At 40.0% G+C, this 15,616-nt stretch overlaps 1 protein-coding gene across 4 annotated transcripts in view; it reads left to right on the forward strand.

The window, feature by feature from the left end:
• stxbp4 (syntaxin binding protein 4) overlaps positions 1-15,616 on the forward strand; it is a 43,420-nt gene that overhangs the window by 15,593 nt on the left and 12,211 nt on the right. For all 4 annotated transcript variants that reach the window (XM_028029240.1, XM_028029238.1, XM_028029242.1 and 1 more), the window contains exons 6-19: positions 1,286-1,371; positions 2,218-2,371; positions 3,604-3,736; positions 4,466-4,572; positions 4,712-4,937; positions 5,061-5,142; positions 6,963-7,042; positions 7,264-7,360; positions 8,691-8,815; positions 9,315-9,404; positions 9,526-9,591; positions 13,366-13,545; positions 13,709-13,825; positions 13,909-13,958. In XM_028029240.1, coding sequence (XP_027885041.1) covers positions 1,286-1,371; positions 2,218-2,371; positions 3,604-3,736; positions 4,466-4,572; positions 4,712-4,937; positions 5,061-5,142; positions 6,963-7,042; positions 7,264-7,360; positions 8,691-8,815; positions 9,315-9,404; positions 9,526-9,591; positions 13,366-13,545; positions 13,709-13,825; positions 13,909-13,958 — 1,593 coding nt within the window. The remainder of the gene's footprint in view (positions 1-1,285; positions 1,372-2,217; positions 2,372-3,603; positions 3,737-4,465; positions 4,573-4,711; positions 4,938-5,060; positions 5,143-6,962; positions 7,043-7,263; positions 7,361-8,690; positions 8,816-9,314; positions 9,405-9,525; positions 9,592-13,365; positions 13,546-13,708; positions 13,826-13,908; positions 13,959-15,616) is intronic.

The raw sequence follows: 15,616 nt of genomic DNA on the forward strand, positions 1-15,616 counted from the left end.
ATGCTTAAGACCGTCAGGTCGACAAAAGATCTCAGAGCGGATGAAATGGAAATATTGCCAACATTTCAGAGAGAAATTGACAATCTTTTGGGAAATTGCTCACTATAGTTACTCTAATTTATTTTTGCATTTAAGTAATTTTATCCACTATGATGAGCCTCTCCACATTATTTTATGAAAATGCATTAGAGGAAAGGTGGCGACATCCAGGAGCTGGAGATATACCGTATTATAACTCATCTTCAGAAATGGGAAAACACTACAGACGACTTTCGGCCATGACAGACACAAAGTTGATATCCTCTTGATTTATTTAGAAGATTTAATCTGATGAGGGCACCAATTAATGAAGCTTTGCATGTTGGGATGTCTGCAGAACGAACTGTGAACAGGAACTTAAGCAGACGAGGAAATCTCAGTTTTGTGTGTTGCCCTCTTTCCTTTTCTTCAGGGAGAGTTGCAGAAACGCAGATTAGCCGCAACTTGGAACGTTTTGGAAAATGTCTGCAACAATGGCTGAACCCGAACCAACCAAACCAAACCAAATGTCAGCAGCTTTCAGAAGAAAACAAAATGTTCAGACAAGAACCAAAACTAAAGCATACGGGAAATTGAGAATTCAACAAAATGTTCTAGAGTTTTCACCCACTATAGAGTTTTTTAAACTTTTTTAAAAATCTATCTAAGCATCTCAGGTTAAGTTTGAGGAATGACGCTTACTGAAACTAAAGATAAGGAAGTGTTTGGAACAAAGGAAAACTGGCAGGAATTCAGAGGTTTGAAGGGATCAGCGTGTAATTCCTGATCTCTGAGTGTTTTTTATCTGCAGCCATGCAGATCCACTTTAAAAGGCATTAACAGCCAATCGGATCAGACGGTGATGGCTGATGCTGTGAGACCGGCTGACCTCCATGTGAGGGAGACAAACACTCACAGATCAGATAGGCAATAAAACCTTAGAAATAGAGACATTTCTGCAGCTGAAGCTTTATACACTCATGCTTTCAGACAAATCCATAAAAACATTTTTGAAAGCAATAGAGAGAGAAAGAGACGTAAATGTTGTTTGTTTCAACCGATTTTGAAATCGCCTGCTGCATTTCCGGAAAGATTTTATCTGGAGTTGCTTAAATTTATCTGTAACTTAGTAAAAATCCTAAGCAAACTTTAGAAAGTGCAAAGTATCAGAAGCGCATGTTTGTAAAAAAGCGGATTGCGCGTCCTGTTTATCCACATCATTCTGTGCTGAAATCCCATCAGCTTGATGCATCTGTGTGTCCTTCAGGAGGGAGTTTGCTGAGCTGATGGAGAAGTACGGCTCCAATAACGTCACGGCGTCGGGAAGAATCTCTCCAACGCAGCTGTCCACGGGTAAAACGCATCAAACAGCTTCGCTTCTCTGACGATCGCTCACTGACTCGCCTTGCGGTCGATGTTCAAATTGTTCCTTGAAGAACCGACGGCTGGGGGAAACATCCTGAGGAAACGTTTCAAAAAATATTTTCCTCTCCCAAAAAGAATGTCCCACGTCTCAGAGAATCTGCACTGAAGACAGATCTCCTCTTTCGCCAAATGTTTCCCAATTTTTTAGAAATGCAAAAGTATTCCTTTTCAACTTCTTTCTCTGTCAGAGCATTTTCACCCTCCAAATCTTTCCAACGTTACCAGTGTTTCTACAGTCTGATGGAAATCAGTTCTTTGGAAAAGTTTCCCACGCCACTGGAAAAATCTTATTTAGTATTTTTGGTTTAGTTTCTAGTGCAAATAGTCTTCGTATGCTTGAAATAAGACAAAACTAATTCACAAGTAACTTTTCAGCACGAGATAGGAGCTTGTTTTAAGTAAATAATACCCTAATATTGATTAAACATGTCTTGCTATAAGTGAAATAATTTACAAATGGAACTAGTACTTTTTCATCAGCAATAAACTTACAAGTTTTTTCCTTTTTCAAAATTATTTTAACAAAAATATTTCCTCATTTGTGTCCTGGGAGCTTTTAAAGCCCACACTGATTTTTAGAAACTTTTCATTCATCCTACATGTTTCTTTTACAAAACATTTTTTTCTACTAACTCTTTAAAAATGCTTTTAGAGGTCTTTCTCCTATTTTGCAAGTTTTTTTTTTGTTGTTTTTTTTTATCCTAACAAAGAGTTTGATTCTTAAAATATTGTTTAGCTCCTGTGTTCATGCCAGCTTCTTCTGTGTCCGTTCAGGGAAGCTGACGGACACGGCGTCCTCCTCTTCTTCCTCCCGGTCGGAGAGCCCACAGCTGCTCAGTCCTAAAGAAGGAATCACCGCCTACAGCCACGCTCCGCAGTACACCACCACCCCGGCCTACACCGTGCACACTGCGGCACACGCCTTCAGGTAGGACGCAGCAGATTCAGGGCGTCTGGGCGTTCTTACAATTCATGTGTCTAGAATTAAGATCTTAAAACGTCTTGTGTTCACTCAGGAAATAAGTTGGCCGTGAACACGTTAATCACACGTCTTAGATTTTTGTTGCGGTAGGACTACAACTACGCGTTTTCTGTTTTCTCGCGGGACTTTACTGTTTCGCGAAAGTTTGCGTCACACGCAGACATAATCGCTGCATTCTGTGACTGGAGGCGTTTGCAGCTACTGGTAGCTAGCTGCTAATATTTCCATTGCTAGCTAGTTCTTTATTTTATTTTATTTTTTACGTCCATCATGGCTTTGTAATACAAATCCGTTATCTGGACGATAGTTGTCTTCGCCATTGGCTCATTTCTGTTGCCAGCCCATACAGTTTATTATTTTTTTCCTTTTTCTGTACATTTATGTCGTGTTATAGGTCTTAAAAAGTTTGTAACCTGAATTGGTGAAACCTGCAGACTGAGACTTCAGAAATAACTCAGAAATGACAGATGCAGATGTGTTCTTTCAACCCTCTACCTTAATCTATCAGTACTGTAATGCTGTCTGATGATGCATTCCTTGTGTTTGCTAACCTTAACTCATTGTTCTGACCTGTTGGATGCTTCAGGAACTGCCTGATAAACCATTATGCCACCACTTCCGCCCTCTGGTGGCGGATGTGGATGTAATTTATTTCCATCCCCATTATGTCCAGGTTGCACTATATGTGGTAGCTGAAAATTGAGAAAAACGACAGAGACTGAGCAGAAATGTTAGTTTATTCCTTAATTTACAGAAATTTTAAGATGAATGCTGATATTTAGAAGCAAATTCAGTCTTCATTAATATGCGTGTCAGTTCTGAGCATCATATTTTCTCAAGAGAAATGTTTCAGCTGGGCTGTAAACTTTTGAAAAACGTTGAGTTTCTTCCATAAGGGAAGCAGATGAACAAATCCCTGGAGTTCTTAGTTTATTCATTCTGCTGTCTGTTCAGTGACATTCACGTTCATTCAGCACTTCCAGAAAGTTTGTCTCCGGTTACATAAACTGTCCAACTGTGACTGAGCTGCACGGAAACACCAGCAGAAACTAAAAATAGCGAAGAGCATCTTCAGCAGTTCTCAAGCGGAGGATGGATGAAGATTAGGCGGCGCTCCGGCTGACTCCGAGCTCCGAGTTTAATCTCTGTCATCCCGTCGTCTCTTCTCTTTCCCGCAGTGACAGCGTCATTCAGTTGATATGTGTCGCCAAGGGAACAGGCCTGGGACTCGTCGTCAAGGGAGGGGCCAACCGAGCTGAGGGACCAATGGTGTTCATTCAAGAAATAGTGCCTGGAGGAGACTGCCAGAAGGTCAGAGTCCCTGTCACTTTGTTATAATCAAAGCAAAATCGCCAGAGATGGAAACATAGATTGGGAGGAAGAGACTCTGTTCGACTAAAGCTGGCACATAAATATTGATACAGGGACTTGCAAAGGTTTGCAGACCTATTAACCTTCTTTACAAGTGGTGCATAATTATGAAATCGAAGGGAATGATACCTTGTTTTTGAACAATTTGCTAGACGATAAATTTCCCCAGAACCTATTGCGATAAATTATAATATTGTTGTAATATAATAGGAAGAATAATATAAGAACACATTCCTGAAGATTGATAAACATGAAATTCTGATGAACACTTAAACATTGAAACTGGAAGACATTTTCAGTATCCAAAATAAATAAACAAAACTACAGAGGCAACAAATAAAATACATTTTGAAGTCTCTGTAGACAAAATTGTCTTTCAGAAAAGGGATAGTTGAGACCAAAGCACCAGACTGAAGACCAGTTTTGGTAGAGACAGACAAAAGAACAACATTTCCGTGGTTATTATACCAACTGGACAGCCGGTTGCTCTACAGACTCGCGCTTGTAAAGTGTTACATACATGTTGTTGTTGCAGGTGTAAGATTGATTTAATTATTGAACTAGTTAAAACAAAGTAGCACATCCTGTTATTTAAAAAAAATCAGCACGATCTAATTTTGGACAGTTTGCACAGAGTATGTGTTGATAATTCCTGTGGTTCTGCTGCAGGACGGCCGGTTGCAGGTGGGAGACCAGCTGGTGTCCATCAACAAGGAGTCTCTGATCGGAGTGACGAACGAGGAGGCCCGCAGCATCCTGACGCGCACCAAACTCAGGTCCAGCACGAGCGAAACCAGACAGACCGAAGGCGGATTAAAGCAGAACAACAGAAAACTTTTGAGCATCTCTATGACTACGAGGCTTAACGGGGGGCAAAGAACAGTGTTTGAACGCATCATTATGTTTGCGTTGCAGACCAGACCCCACGGTAGAGATTGCTTTCATCAGGCGGAGGTCGTCGTCCAGCTCCAGCAGCGGCTCCCACAGCCCCGTCTGTCTGCAGGGGTGTGGCGTCGGAGCCGGACCCCAGACGAAGGCCCTCGGGTTGGGCTCCACGGCCCCGCAGCAAACCATGGTGACCAAGATCACTTCCAGCAGGAACCCTGCCTGTGAGACGCTGCCGCCGGTCAACGTCACGCAGGTCTGAGCTTCATGAGACGGATGGGCCACAGCGTCTGTATTATCTAACTTGCTGTGTCTTATTAGATGTTTCTGTCTGATACGAGGAAGAACTGTTCGACCTTTGACCTGTTTTTTTTTTTAGGTGCAAGTCTCTCCAGGCAGAACGGAGCAGACGGGAATCTCCTCAGCGCCGCGGAGCGACAGCAGCAACCACACAAACCCTGGTGAGTTTCCGTCTAGCTCTGATGAAGATTCGAACCAGTTAAATGAGGAGAGGTTTGGAGAATACTATCTGCGCTCATAATCTTCTATATAGTATTCAATTTTCTAGACTACAATACTAGAAGATTTCAACAGCCTACGAGTCTGATAAAAAATCTCAAAGAACTCTGCGTCTGATGTAATTTAGAAATTAGCTGCCAACATGATCAGGTCTTTTTGTCTAACCAAATTCAACCCTGTAAGAAGACTGTAGGATTTTACATGAAATCTACAAAGACCATAAAATAAAATCACAGGATCTACTGCATTCCCTTGCTACTGTGGAACTGAAAGTGCATTTTGTTTGTTTATGATTTTTTATGTGGTAAAGATTTTTATTCCCGTTTTTGTTCAGTGAAATTAAATAATTGTATTGAAACAACTATGATTAGGCATAAATATATGACGTTCCCTTTGAAAGATCAAGTCAAGACATCTTTAATTATCAAAATGTTCCAATTATTTTCTTACACACCTTCCTGTGTAAGTCTGGAAGCCTGTCTGAATAGATTGAAATTATTTTGAATGTTGGAAAAGAGCTCATTATTTTTGAATACGTTCTAAATCATAAAACATTAAGAATAAAAAAGGGTGTGCTTTTTTTTCCACCATGACTGTAGCTAAAGCATCATTCCAGTTGAACCTTCATTTATTTATTTTGTTTTGTTGGCCTCCTATCTGATCAACAAACCACCTGCCCACGAACTAACACCCTGTGGACGTAAACAGACGTGAAGACATCGCAGTTCCAGACCCAACCGGCTCGTACATCCATCAGTCCTTCCTTTCATCTGAACGCTGAGCTGCTTGTGAGGTGACGGTGTGTCGCCTCATCAAAACCTCCTGACTGTAAACGCAGACAGATTGGGAACAGCTGCGCGCCTCCAAACTGTGGCCTTACAGTCGCAGCGAAGCAGATGGTTCGAGGAGGAAGGAGGAAGTGATGCGAGCGGGAGGTCTGGGCTGCGATTGGCTTCAGAGGTGCGAAGTTCCACCACATCTCTGTGTGCGAGGAATCCTGAGGTCTCCCTCCATATGTTAATTCATCCCGATTTTCGTCTTTGACGTCATGATGTGAATTCACTCGAGTAAAACAAACTCACGGTTTTACACGCAGAAAATGTCATAATTAAGTTTTAGTTCATTTTTCTTTTTCTTTTCTTTTATAATTTTCTGGCTCTTTTTCCCTTCCTCCAGGTCAGTCTACTACAGTTCAATTAGTATACAGGATGAAAATCAATATACTGTTTGAAAAAGTAGCCCATTTATATCAAGATTTTATTAAATGTAGTTTTTGTGAAAAATGTAAGACAACAATTAACAAAAACTTGATTTCTGAGTGATATTTTGAGGTTTGTCTCAAATTTGAACTCTCTGTAAAAGTGTGAAAAACTGATTTAACTTTAACAGTGACAGGAACTCTTGTGAAAAATAAATATACTAAGTACATGACAACATGCTTATGAAAATTAGCACAATAAAAAAGCAGCTACACTTTAAAGGAAATGCGAATACTATATCTCATTATAATGAGATAAATCGAGTCGGCTCCCTGGCGTTCTAAACATTATTAGTCATCACATTACATTTAGTACATTACATTTTTTAAAAAAAGAGTATTAGAAGCATGTTTTTACAAATTTTCTTACTTTTTTTGAATATAATCTTACCCAGTATATCCACTTGGCAACATACTAAAAAATGTAATGCAGCATATTTAAAATATACTTAAATATATTATTTTTTCCACCAGGGAACATAAATCTGTGTTTCTGTGTTTCAGATTCTGGGAGCAGTCAGCCACCTCAGAGGAAATGTTCGCTCAGTTCCAGCTGTCGATTCAAACTGGAACGACTGGAGCAGGTCGGTCTCTTGCCTGATTCAAATGTAAAGGAAGAAAAGTTTTATGATTTTTTTTTTTCACCGCATAATCAGCAGGACATCCCAATCCTGTGATCACAGTAGAACCTATAAAAACATGTGAAGAGAACGAGAGTGAAGCACATCAGTGTAGCTCCCGATCGATGTTTTCACCACCTCCAGCTGTGTGTATTGATCCGTGTGTGTGTGTGTGTGTGTTTCAGGCGCTGGATCTAATTGGTCTGAAGCCCACAGATGCTCAGCGGCAGGTTCTTAGGTCCAGACTACGAGCCGATCCGACTGGAACAGTGGCCTTCACAGGTACGACAACAGCTCCCATCATCCTTCACTTCACACAGAGGAGATTCAAATAACAACAAGCTTTGACTTTCAGCGTGCTTTTGTTTGTTAGCCCTTGTTTTAGTAGCAGGTTTTTTTTCTCTACCCTGATTCAGTTATCTGATTTAATTTAATTCTGATTTAATGTTTCACGTAAAGAATCTCACGGCAGCAACAGAAAAAAAAAATGCATCAGACTGATATTTTTTAACAAGTTATCTTTAATAGCATTATGGTTTGTTCCATACTGAATAATAGCTCCAAACATTTGTTGTAGCATGTTGAAGCAGGCACTCGCGTTGTGTTAGAAGTTAATCTGTACTTTTTCGCAATTTATATTTCTTTTAAATTTGTAACTGACTATTTAGTGCTGCATTTAGTGACAGTGGGAATTCTTAAAAATCAAATCCAACTCCAGTACAATGTTTGTTTTACTACGAAGGATTAGAGGGCAAAGTGAAACGTGTGACCTCTGAAGTGAAGTTACTGCAGCTGAAGTTCAGAGGACAAGCACTCTGGTAAAGAGTGCTGATAAATGCTCGTTTGTTTTTAACACAGAAGGTAGAAAAATGTACGTTAAATGTAATGTGATGTAAAGTTAAAGAAACAGATAGTCAACCACAATCTTACAGTGACCTAAGGAAACCAAAGACACTGCGACATACGGAGAAAATTAACGAGAATATTTAGGGGGGAAAAAAATCTTAATTAAGGTATGTGAAATATCTTAATGAGCCTTACCAGTCCCTTTTGGCAGAAAATATGTGTGAAATATATCTCAACAGAACTGATCCTCATGTACCTAAAACACAGACAGATAGAGAAAACTATGTTCATTGAAAAGTTCTACATCTAATATGGTAACCTTGTGACTGTCCTGCGTTTATGAGCGCAGATAGTATTCTCCAAACCTCTCCACATTTCTGGGGAAAAAAAAGAAAAAAAAAGAGCTTGCATGTTTACAATAGCTCCCCCTGCTGGACTGAATGGTTTTTATTTTTGTTGATCATTCACTGCGGAGGGATATTGTTGCTCACAGGAACAGATTTCTTAGGAACTAGTTAAGGCAGATGTGTCAAAGAAAACCTGTTCTGTAGGATTGGGCCCAAAAAAATGCACAAAAAAAAATAAAAAACAACCCTGGTTTTACTTGAGACCTACCCTTAAATGAACTTCATGCTACTATTTAAACCTATTCAACTGGCACCCTAAAAACTTATTAAAAACAGATTAATGCAGTCATTAGGAAACCAGGTGAGATTTTCCACAAGACACGTTCTGTTGAACTCTTCCTTCCTATTTGCGCTTGCAGACTTCGAGGGCCTGATTCGGGAACTGTTCAAGCCTCAGCTGGAGGAACTGTTCGGCACCCAGTCCAGCTCCAGGTTCACGTCAGACGACTTCTCCAGCCTGCTGGAGTCTCCCACCAACCCACCGGTAACAGCTCAGGCTGTGAAACGCCTGGGAATCTGGGATCTGCGGGCTAAAATTCACACATACAACATCTGCAAGTTTTATTTTACGTTTAAAATACTAAACCTATTTTAAATAAAACATCCATTGACATCTTCAAAACAAAAGAGACATCTTCCAAAGTAAAATTATCTATGTTTTTGTCACTTTAAAAAGTAAAATGAAATCTACTTTTTTCCACTATTTAAGTTAATAATGAGACTGCTAATAACTTCTGGGATTTATCTAAAACTTCACACACTGGCCTTTTAACAGAAACATCTAGTGGCTTGTGTTAATCTTCAGAGAAAATAGTTACTTTAACGAATTCATCCAAAAGTTGAAATTGAGATTTTAAATTGGAAAAGACAAAAATTATGAATGTGTGCCAGAACTTTAACCCATCTGACAGTGGGTATCCCGTAATAACCACATGTATATTTTTACACCAGACATTCCTGGTTTCCTCTGTTTCTTCCTGCAGCCGTCGCTGTCAGACTCAGACGACCTGGAGGAGATGGAGAAGTTGAGGAAGGAGCACATTGAGGCGCTGAAGGAGATCAAGACACTGCAGGTGACCTCACTAAAGTCTGATCAAATGTTAGAGGATTATGGTGAAACCTGCCAGGTTTGATTCTGGAGCGGGGGGGGGGGAATAAAAAAAACAGAAAACACATTCTGTTTAATTCCAATAGGAGCAGCTTGTCGAGTCTCAGAGAGTTCACCATGAGCTGGAGGACGAGCTCAACAAGGCCAAGCAGGTCAGTCTAATATTTAATTTCCCCCTCATCTGTTGGACTTTAAAGAAATATTTGCTTTTAAATAGAATCACCTAGTTTTTAGTTTTCCTAAGCTAAAACTACCTTAGTTTAGTGGGGACACAAATCATCTCGTTTTACATTTGAGGATGTAGAAGTGAGATTTCTGCATTCTGTTGTTTTTTTTCCCCTCTTCTTGCAAAACAAACTCAGTATGAAACGAAATCACATCATTTTTGTGTTTTGAAGGCGGTACAGGAGAGCTGTCTGATAAATTTAGATTTTTCATGACTCTTGAGTGTTTCTGTAAAAATAGATCAGCAGGTGGAGCCTTCCACACACACACACACACACACACACACACACACACGCACCCGAACATGAGTGTGGGAGGTTGAGTTGAACCCACTCAGCGGCTGGAGGAGGGCGAGGCCTCCATTCGCTCGTCTTTCGGGCTCTAAAATAGTTCCTCCTCCCGTTTGTTTGTTCTGATTCACAGCTGAAGGGTCTCGCCCTCGTTCGCTCCCACTTCGCCGCCTCTCGGCTCCTGTATCGTTGCGTAAATGGATCGATATCTAGATTTAGATGCAGCTGACAGATGTAGTGAGCCAGCGAAGGTTCTGGCGGGATGTTTCCGATCTGTAGGTTGGACAGTCGCAGGAAAGACGAGGAGATTTAAACTCTGAGTGCATCATTGTAATGTTTTCCCAACATTAGTCTCATTACAATTGCATGTTATTTTATTTTTTGTTTGATTATTGATTTTTTTTTTAAATAAACATTTGTGGTCCATTAGACCAGTGGTGTCCAAACGTTTTGCGACCAGGACCAATATTCAGTTGAGAAAACTCGAGGGCCACATGTTTTAAAATTAAAACTGAAGAGAAGCTTCTTTGAGATATTTGTTGTTTTTATCTGCTCAATAATACACTAATTAGACAATATTTTTGATAAATCAAAGTAGTCTAAATTTTGTAGAAAAGGAATCTTCAAGTTATGGTTGACCCAAACCATAAGGAGGGTCCTGGACACTTTGCTGTACGTTTTTGGGGGTTTATTGTCATCATTTTTTCTTTTTCTTTTTTTACATTTTGAAACAAAGGTTGAGCGGCTCTTGCTGGTTTTAGCAAAGTATAATCATTGTTAATAAAAGACAAATACTTTGTCTTGTCGCTAAATACATTTTATTTGTCTGTAAAAAAAATCTCGAATTAATTATGCATTCGCTCCATTCTTGAATTGTCAACGATGGGGCCAAACAAAATCATCCAGAGAGTTGCAGATGGCCCCCGGGGCCACACTTTGGATATCCCTGCATTAGACAGTTCACCAGTCGTTCACAGGAAAGACAACTTTTAGTCAACCAAGTAACCTAAAAATTGTATTTTGCTCTGTTAGTCACCAGATTTGTCAGGAGACGTATATCTTTTCATCTGAGCTAATTCACGATTAGCCGTTGTCATTCTGTTATTGTTCTGGTTGCACAGTTCTTTTCCCTAATTCCCTGGGCTTCAGACCAGTGACTAGTGGGTTAGTGTGTTGACCTGCTTGTTTTGACCTTGCAGCTGGAGGTCAGCCCTCACGGGCCCTTGAGGCCACAGCTGGAGGCACAAACCGTCACAGTGGGTTCCTGCAGTTACGCTATCAACCCCCTTACACCTCAAGTGCATTCTGAATGGACGCTCTGCACAACAAACCCAGCTGAAAGAGTCTAATTTTAACAACAGAGTCGGTGTGTTCCAGCAGACGGCTTATTTTGAAACCGAGTATTCAGCACAAATAAGCTGAAGCAAATTCATAGAAAGACCACAGAGTTTGTCATTTATTTTCAAAGAGATCAAGGGCAAATTGATGAGAAAATAAATAAATAAATAAAGTTTATATCTCGTGAGAATGGGAGAGTTGAACAGAATTGATGGCTCCAGATTTTTGAAAGAACAATCTCCGTATGGTCGGCCTTGAAGTGATTGTTGAATTAAACCGTCATTGAAACTTTCCTCTCTGACTCGGCTGTGATTTTTAGAAAACCTTGCTGACTCATAGTAAAAGCCCGTGTTCTGCGGTTCAAAAGTCTAAATATCTTCCATGCAGTCATTTTTTCGCTAAGAAATATGACTTCTTGTTTTGTACTGTTGTACAGAGGAATCAGTAAACAGCATTCTGGCAAACATGGTTGCGGTATTATGCCTTGGCGGTCTAAAGGACATTTTCTTGAACCGCTTGAAAGCAACATTAAATCATATATTATGCAAGTTAATGCACACAATGCTCCACAGCGACATCTGGTGGGAGCAGCTCCTAATTGGATCTAAATTGAAAACATGCGTTGGGTAACACCAAGCAGTCATCACACTGTTTTTTTCTTATCTTGGTCTCCCTGAGAATCGTTTTCAGGCCTGAGTCGAGATCCAGATTAAAATTCTTTAAAAATCTTTTGGGACTCAGAAACTCCCCAGACCCGAGATGTCCTCACAGGGACAGATGGTTGCTACACGGAGCGTCTTTTTTTTTTTTTTTTTGAACAGCAATTTGTAGAGGTTTAGAAACATAAGCAGCCATGCTGAGAGCGATAACAGTAACAGATGGCCTTCCTGTTCCCATGTGTTTCCATGTCTTATTAAGAAAATCACTTTTTTTTTGTCTTTTTACCTTCTTGTGTCCTGCTAGTCTTACGTGTGTACGACATCTCTGCAGGAGGGCTTAAGTCGCCAAATTCATGTGCTGTGTGCTGTTTCCTTTCTGTCATAAAAAGGAAGTCACACAAAGCACACAAACTAAGCTTTACACATTTTCCAAATGAGTTACACACCTCCAGGTATCTTTGGTTCATTAGACAATGCTTACTGAAATAGAAAAGCTTTTTTAAAAAAAATAAATATCTATATTGTGATATGGATTTATCTCCGTATGAAGGTATGTAACGTTTTCTTTGATTTAGAAGGATAAACATTAATATGTCAATGGTGGACAGCAAAAAAGTACATTTACTTGTGTACTGTTCTTAAAAAGTGTCCTTTTTTTATTTCCTTTTCTTGGTGTTGAGACATTTTAAATAAAATAATAGTGAAAATAGCTGTAATTTTTTTTACAGCTTGATTAGATCAACACACACCAGGTACTGACACCAGTTTTAGCAACAATTTGACTACACCGCTACAACGCCTTCATTCTTTTCTTTTTCAGCCATTCTTTTGTAGGTTTGCGTCTGCGTTCAGGTGTATAGACATGTTAAAGGTTCAGTTTTTCAGAGTCCCACATTTCATTCTAGAATAGATTGCCATACAGAGGAGTTCATGAACACCCCTTAGACCTGCTTTAGCAAAAACAAACCCCTCACACTTTCTGTGCTTATTCTTAAACCACAAATCAAACCAGCTGTTTTTCTGCATACACAAGTTTTCAAAAACTCGGGTCGGCGTTGTAAGGTCAAAGAAACTTCCCATAGCTCCTGATTCACTTCAGTGTAAGTGTGCAAGCAGTCTCGATCTGGCAATCCAGCTCAGTCAGTCAGCCGATGCAGGGCTTTGATTTCCTCGTTGGGCAACTCGGAGGCGCAACAACACAAGGTTGTCATGAAATTTGTCTGTATCATAGCTTTAATTATTTGTGAAAGAAGCTGATGACTACAAGATGCTCAAATGTTGGTAGCCTGACCAACATTTGATATTTAGGCAGATTTATGAGCTGAGGTGGACCTGCGAACCCTGATGAGCTTTCACTGGGTAATCTGTTTGCCGAAAGACTTGATGTTCCACCTTCGTCACGTACGCTCTCCAGGAAGCGAAAGTCGGAGCAGAGGAGAGTCGGACTCTGAGGACCCGGATCCAGCTGGTCGAGGAGGCCCAGAAGCAGGCCAGAGGGATGGAGATGGACTATGAGGAGGTCATCCACCTGCTGGAGGCTGAAATCGCCGAGCTGAAGGCTCAAAGGGTGGAGCATCCAGCAATGACCAAGAAGGTAGCCAATCACAGTCATCATGTTGCTAAAAAGAAATCCTTTGTGTTAAAATGGATCTACTGGAGAAAATTTCAACCTACTAACAAATTACATAGTGCTCTGTGCAATATTGACAATTAATTTAGTTTTGTTGAGAGAAGTGAATTTTTACTTTCTAACCTAGGAGGAAGTAGACGAACTGAAGAGGAAGGTGGCTATTCTGGAGTGTCAGCTAAGGAAGAGTGAAACGGCCAAAAAGGGTTTTGAGATGTCAACGGGAAAGCTACTAAGTTTTGTGGAGGTGAGAGGGTAAACCAAAAACCTGAATCTAAACGTTGATCATCTCCGTAAAGTTTACGTTTTTCTTTTTGCCTTTTACTGCAGAGCGTTCAGGACTTTTTGCTGGAAAGTCACGGACCCACAAAGAGCTACAGGTACACGCTTCAAAGCTGTCTGTGTCTGTGTGTGTGTCTCAGAGTGACAAAAGGTTGATTGGCTGCCTGCTATTCGTTAGAGTCTGCACTAACGAGTCCGGTTCCTTGGGGGAAATGGTTGCCATAGCAACCAGCAGCCTTCATCTTTACGTGTTAGTTGTGCTTGTCCTTTGTGTGCGTGTATCTTTACCACAGTGTTCTGCTGTGTTGCTGCTGATATACACATGTAGTGTGTATTAAGAACTACAAGAAATATAAATAAAACTCATGTACAGATGGGGAAATATGTAAACAAATGTTTGAACAGGAAAAAATCCCATCAATTTGTTTAGTGGTTGTTTTTTTTTTACACTTGTTGCTTTTGTTTTTTTTATTTATTTGATTCTAATTTTGTTTTTCTCTATAATATAAAAAAATGAAGTATTTAAATATATTTATTTTCTAAGCAGCAACACGTGTAAACATGTAAAAACTGTAACTAAATACTTTTATCCTCATCTAGTCACTTGAAGCTAATTTATTTAGTTTTGTTTAAAGTGTCAATATTACCATTTTTTCATTTAAATTTGGATATTTGAATTTTTCAAAACAAATAGAAATTAAAGGAAATTATTATGAAATTAATAAATGTGTTCTTGTTTTTCAAATTCTTAAAAAGGTAAAGAAACAACGTTTTTCTTATGTCTTCATATTTCGTTCTCTGTGTTCGTCATTACTTCAAAGTTTTGCTTTGCTTTTCTAATAACGGACGCTAGGTGGGTAAATTGTTTCCTGTACATCAACGCAGGGTGTCAGTTTCTCTGTGCATCCATGAAATAACAAATTAACAACTTTATTCAACATCTTTGTGACTTTCGACAAGTCTAAACGAGGTTCAGGAAAGTTCCCTTTGCACGTTCGGTACACAGGAAATAAATTAGAAGTGAAGGCAACCGAGACGTGTGTTACTCAGTCATGTAATGATGTCTCCAGCAGAGAGCCCACTAGTCCGGGCTTCGCACACACTCAGTGGTCTGGCTTGGCCCACTTCAGCTCAGGCAGAGCGCCGGTTGGCTCCCGGTAATTGGCTCCCGCTGCGAGCGGCGGCATTACCAAATGTCTCCACCGAGTAAGAGGTCACCAATTACTCTTTCCTATCCAGTTGTTGATCTTGATTTATGAACCACCAACACTGATCACCATGAGGAGTGTTACACAAAGCATGCTAACGGGTTCACTTCATAATCCGAAACTGCAGACCATATCTTAAGTCAGGGATGGATGAATGGATGGATGGATGGGTGGATGGATGGATGGATGGATGGATGGATGGTCTGCTGTAGGCCAATGTCTGATTATCTTTTTGTTCTGCGTCTGAAGTCGTCCTCTGTGGATGAATGAGTAACCTTATTGCCATCAAATGGTTTGCGTATATCTAGATTAGTTTTTCCACTCATAACATCTCTGATTAATTCCTTTGTCTCTTACAACCTTTTAAGATTATAAATGATCTTTCATCTCATTTACTTCTCTCCTTTCACTTCCTCCTTCCATCATTCTCTCCCACAGATGTTTCATCGTAGATCTGTTTGTGCAAGTGTCTTATCCTGCTATTTATCTTTTCTATTTACGTTTCTGATGCTGGTGTCCCTTTTCGATCTGTGTGAATTTTCCTTTTC

This window comes from Xiphophorus couchianus, chromosome 10 (genome assembly GCF_001444195.1).
Source record: "Xiphophorus couchianus chromosome 10, X_couchianus-1.0, whole genome shotgun sequence".
Lineage (NCBI taxonomy): Eukaryota > Metazoa > Chordata > Actinopteri > Cyprinodontiformes > Poeciliidae > Xiphophorus > Xiphophorus couchianus.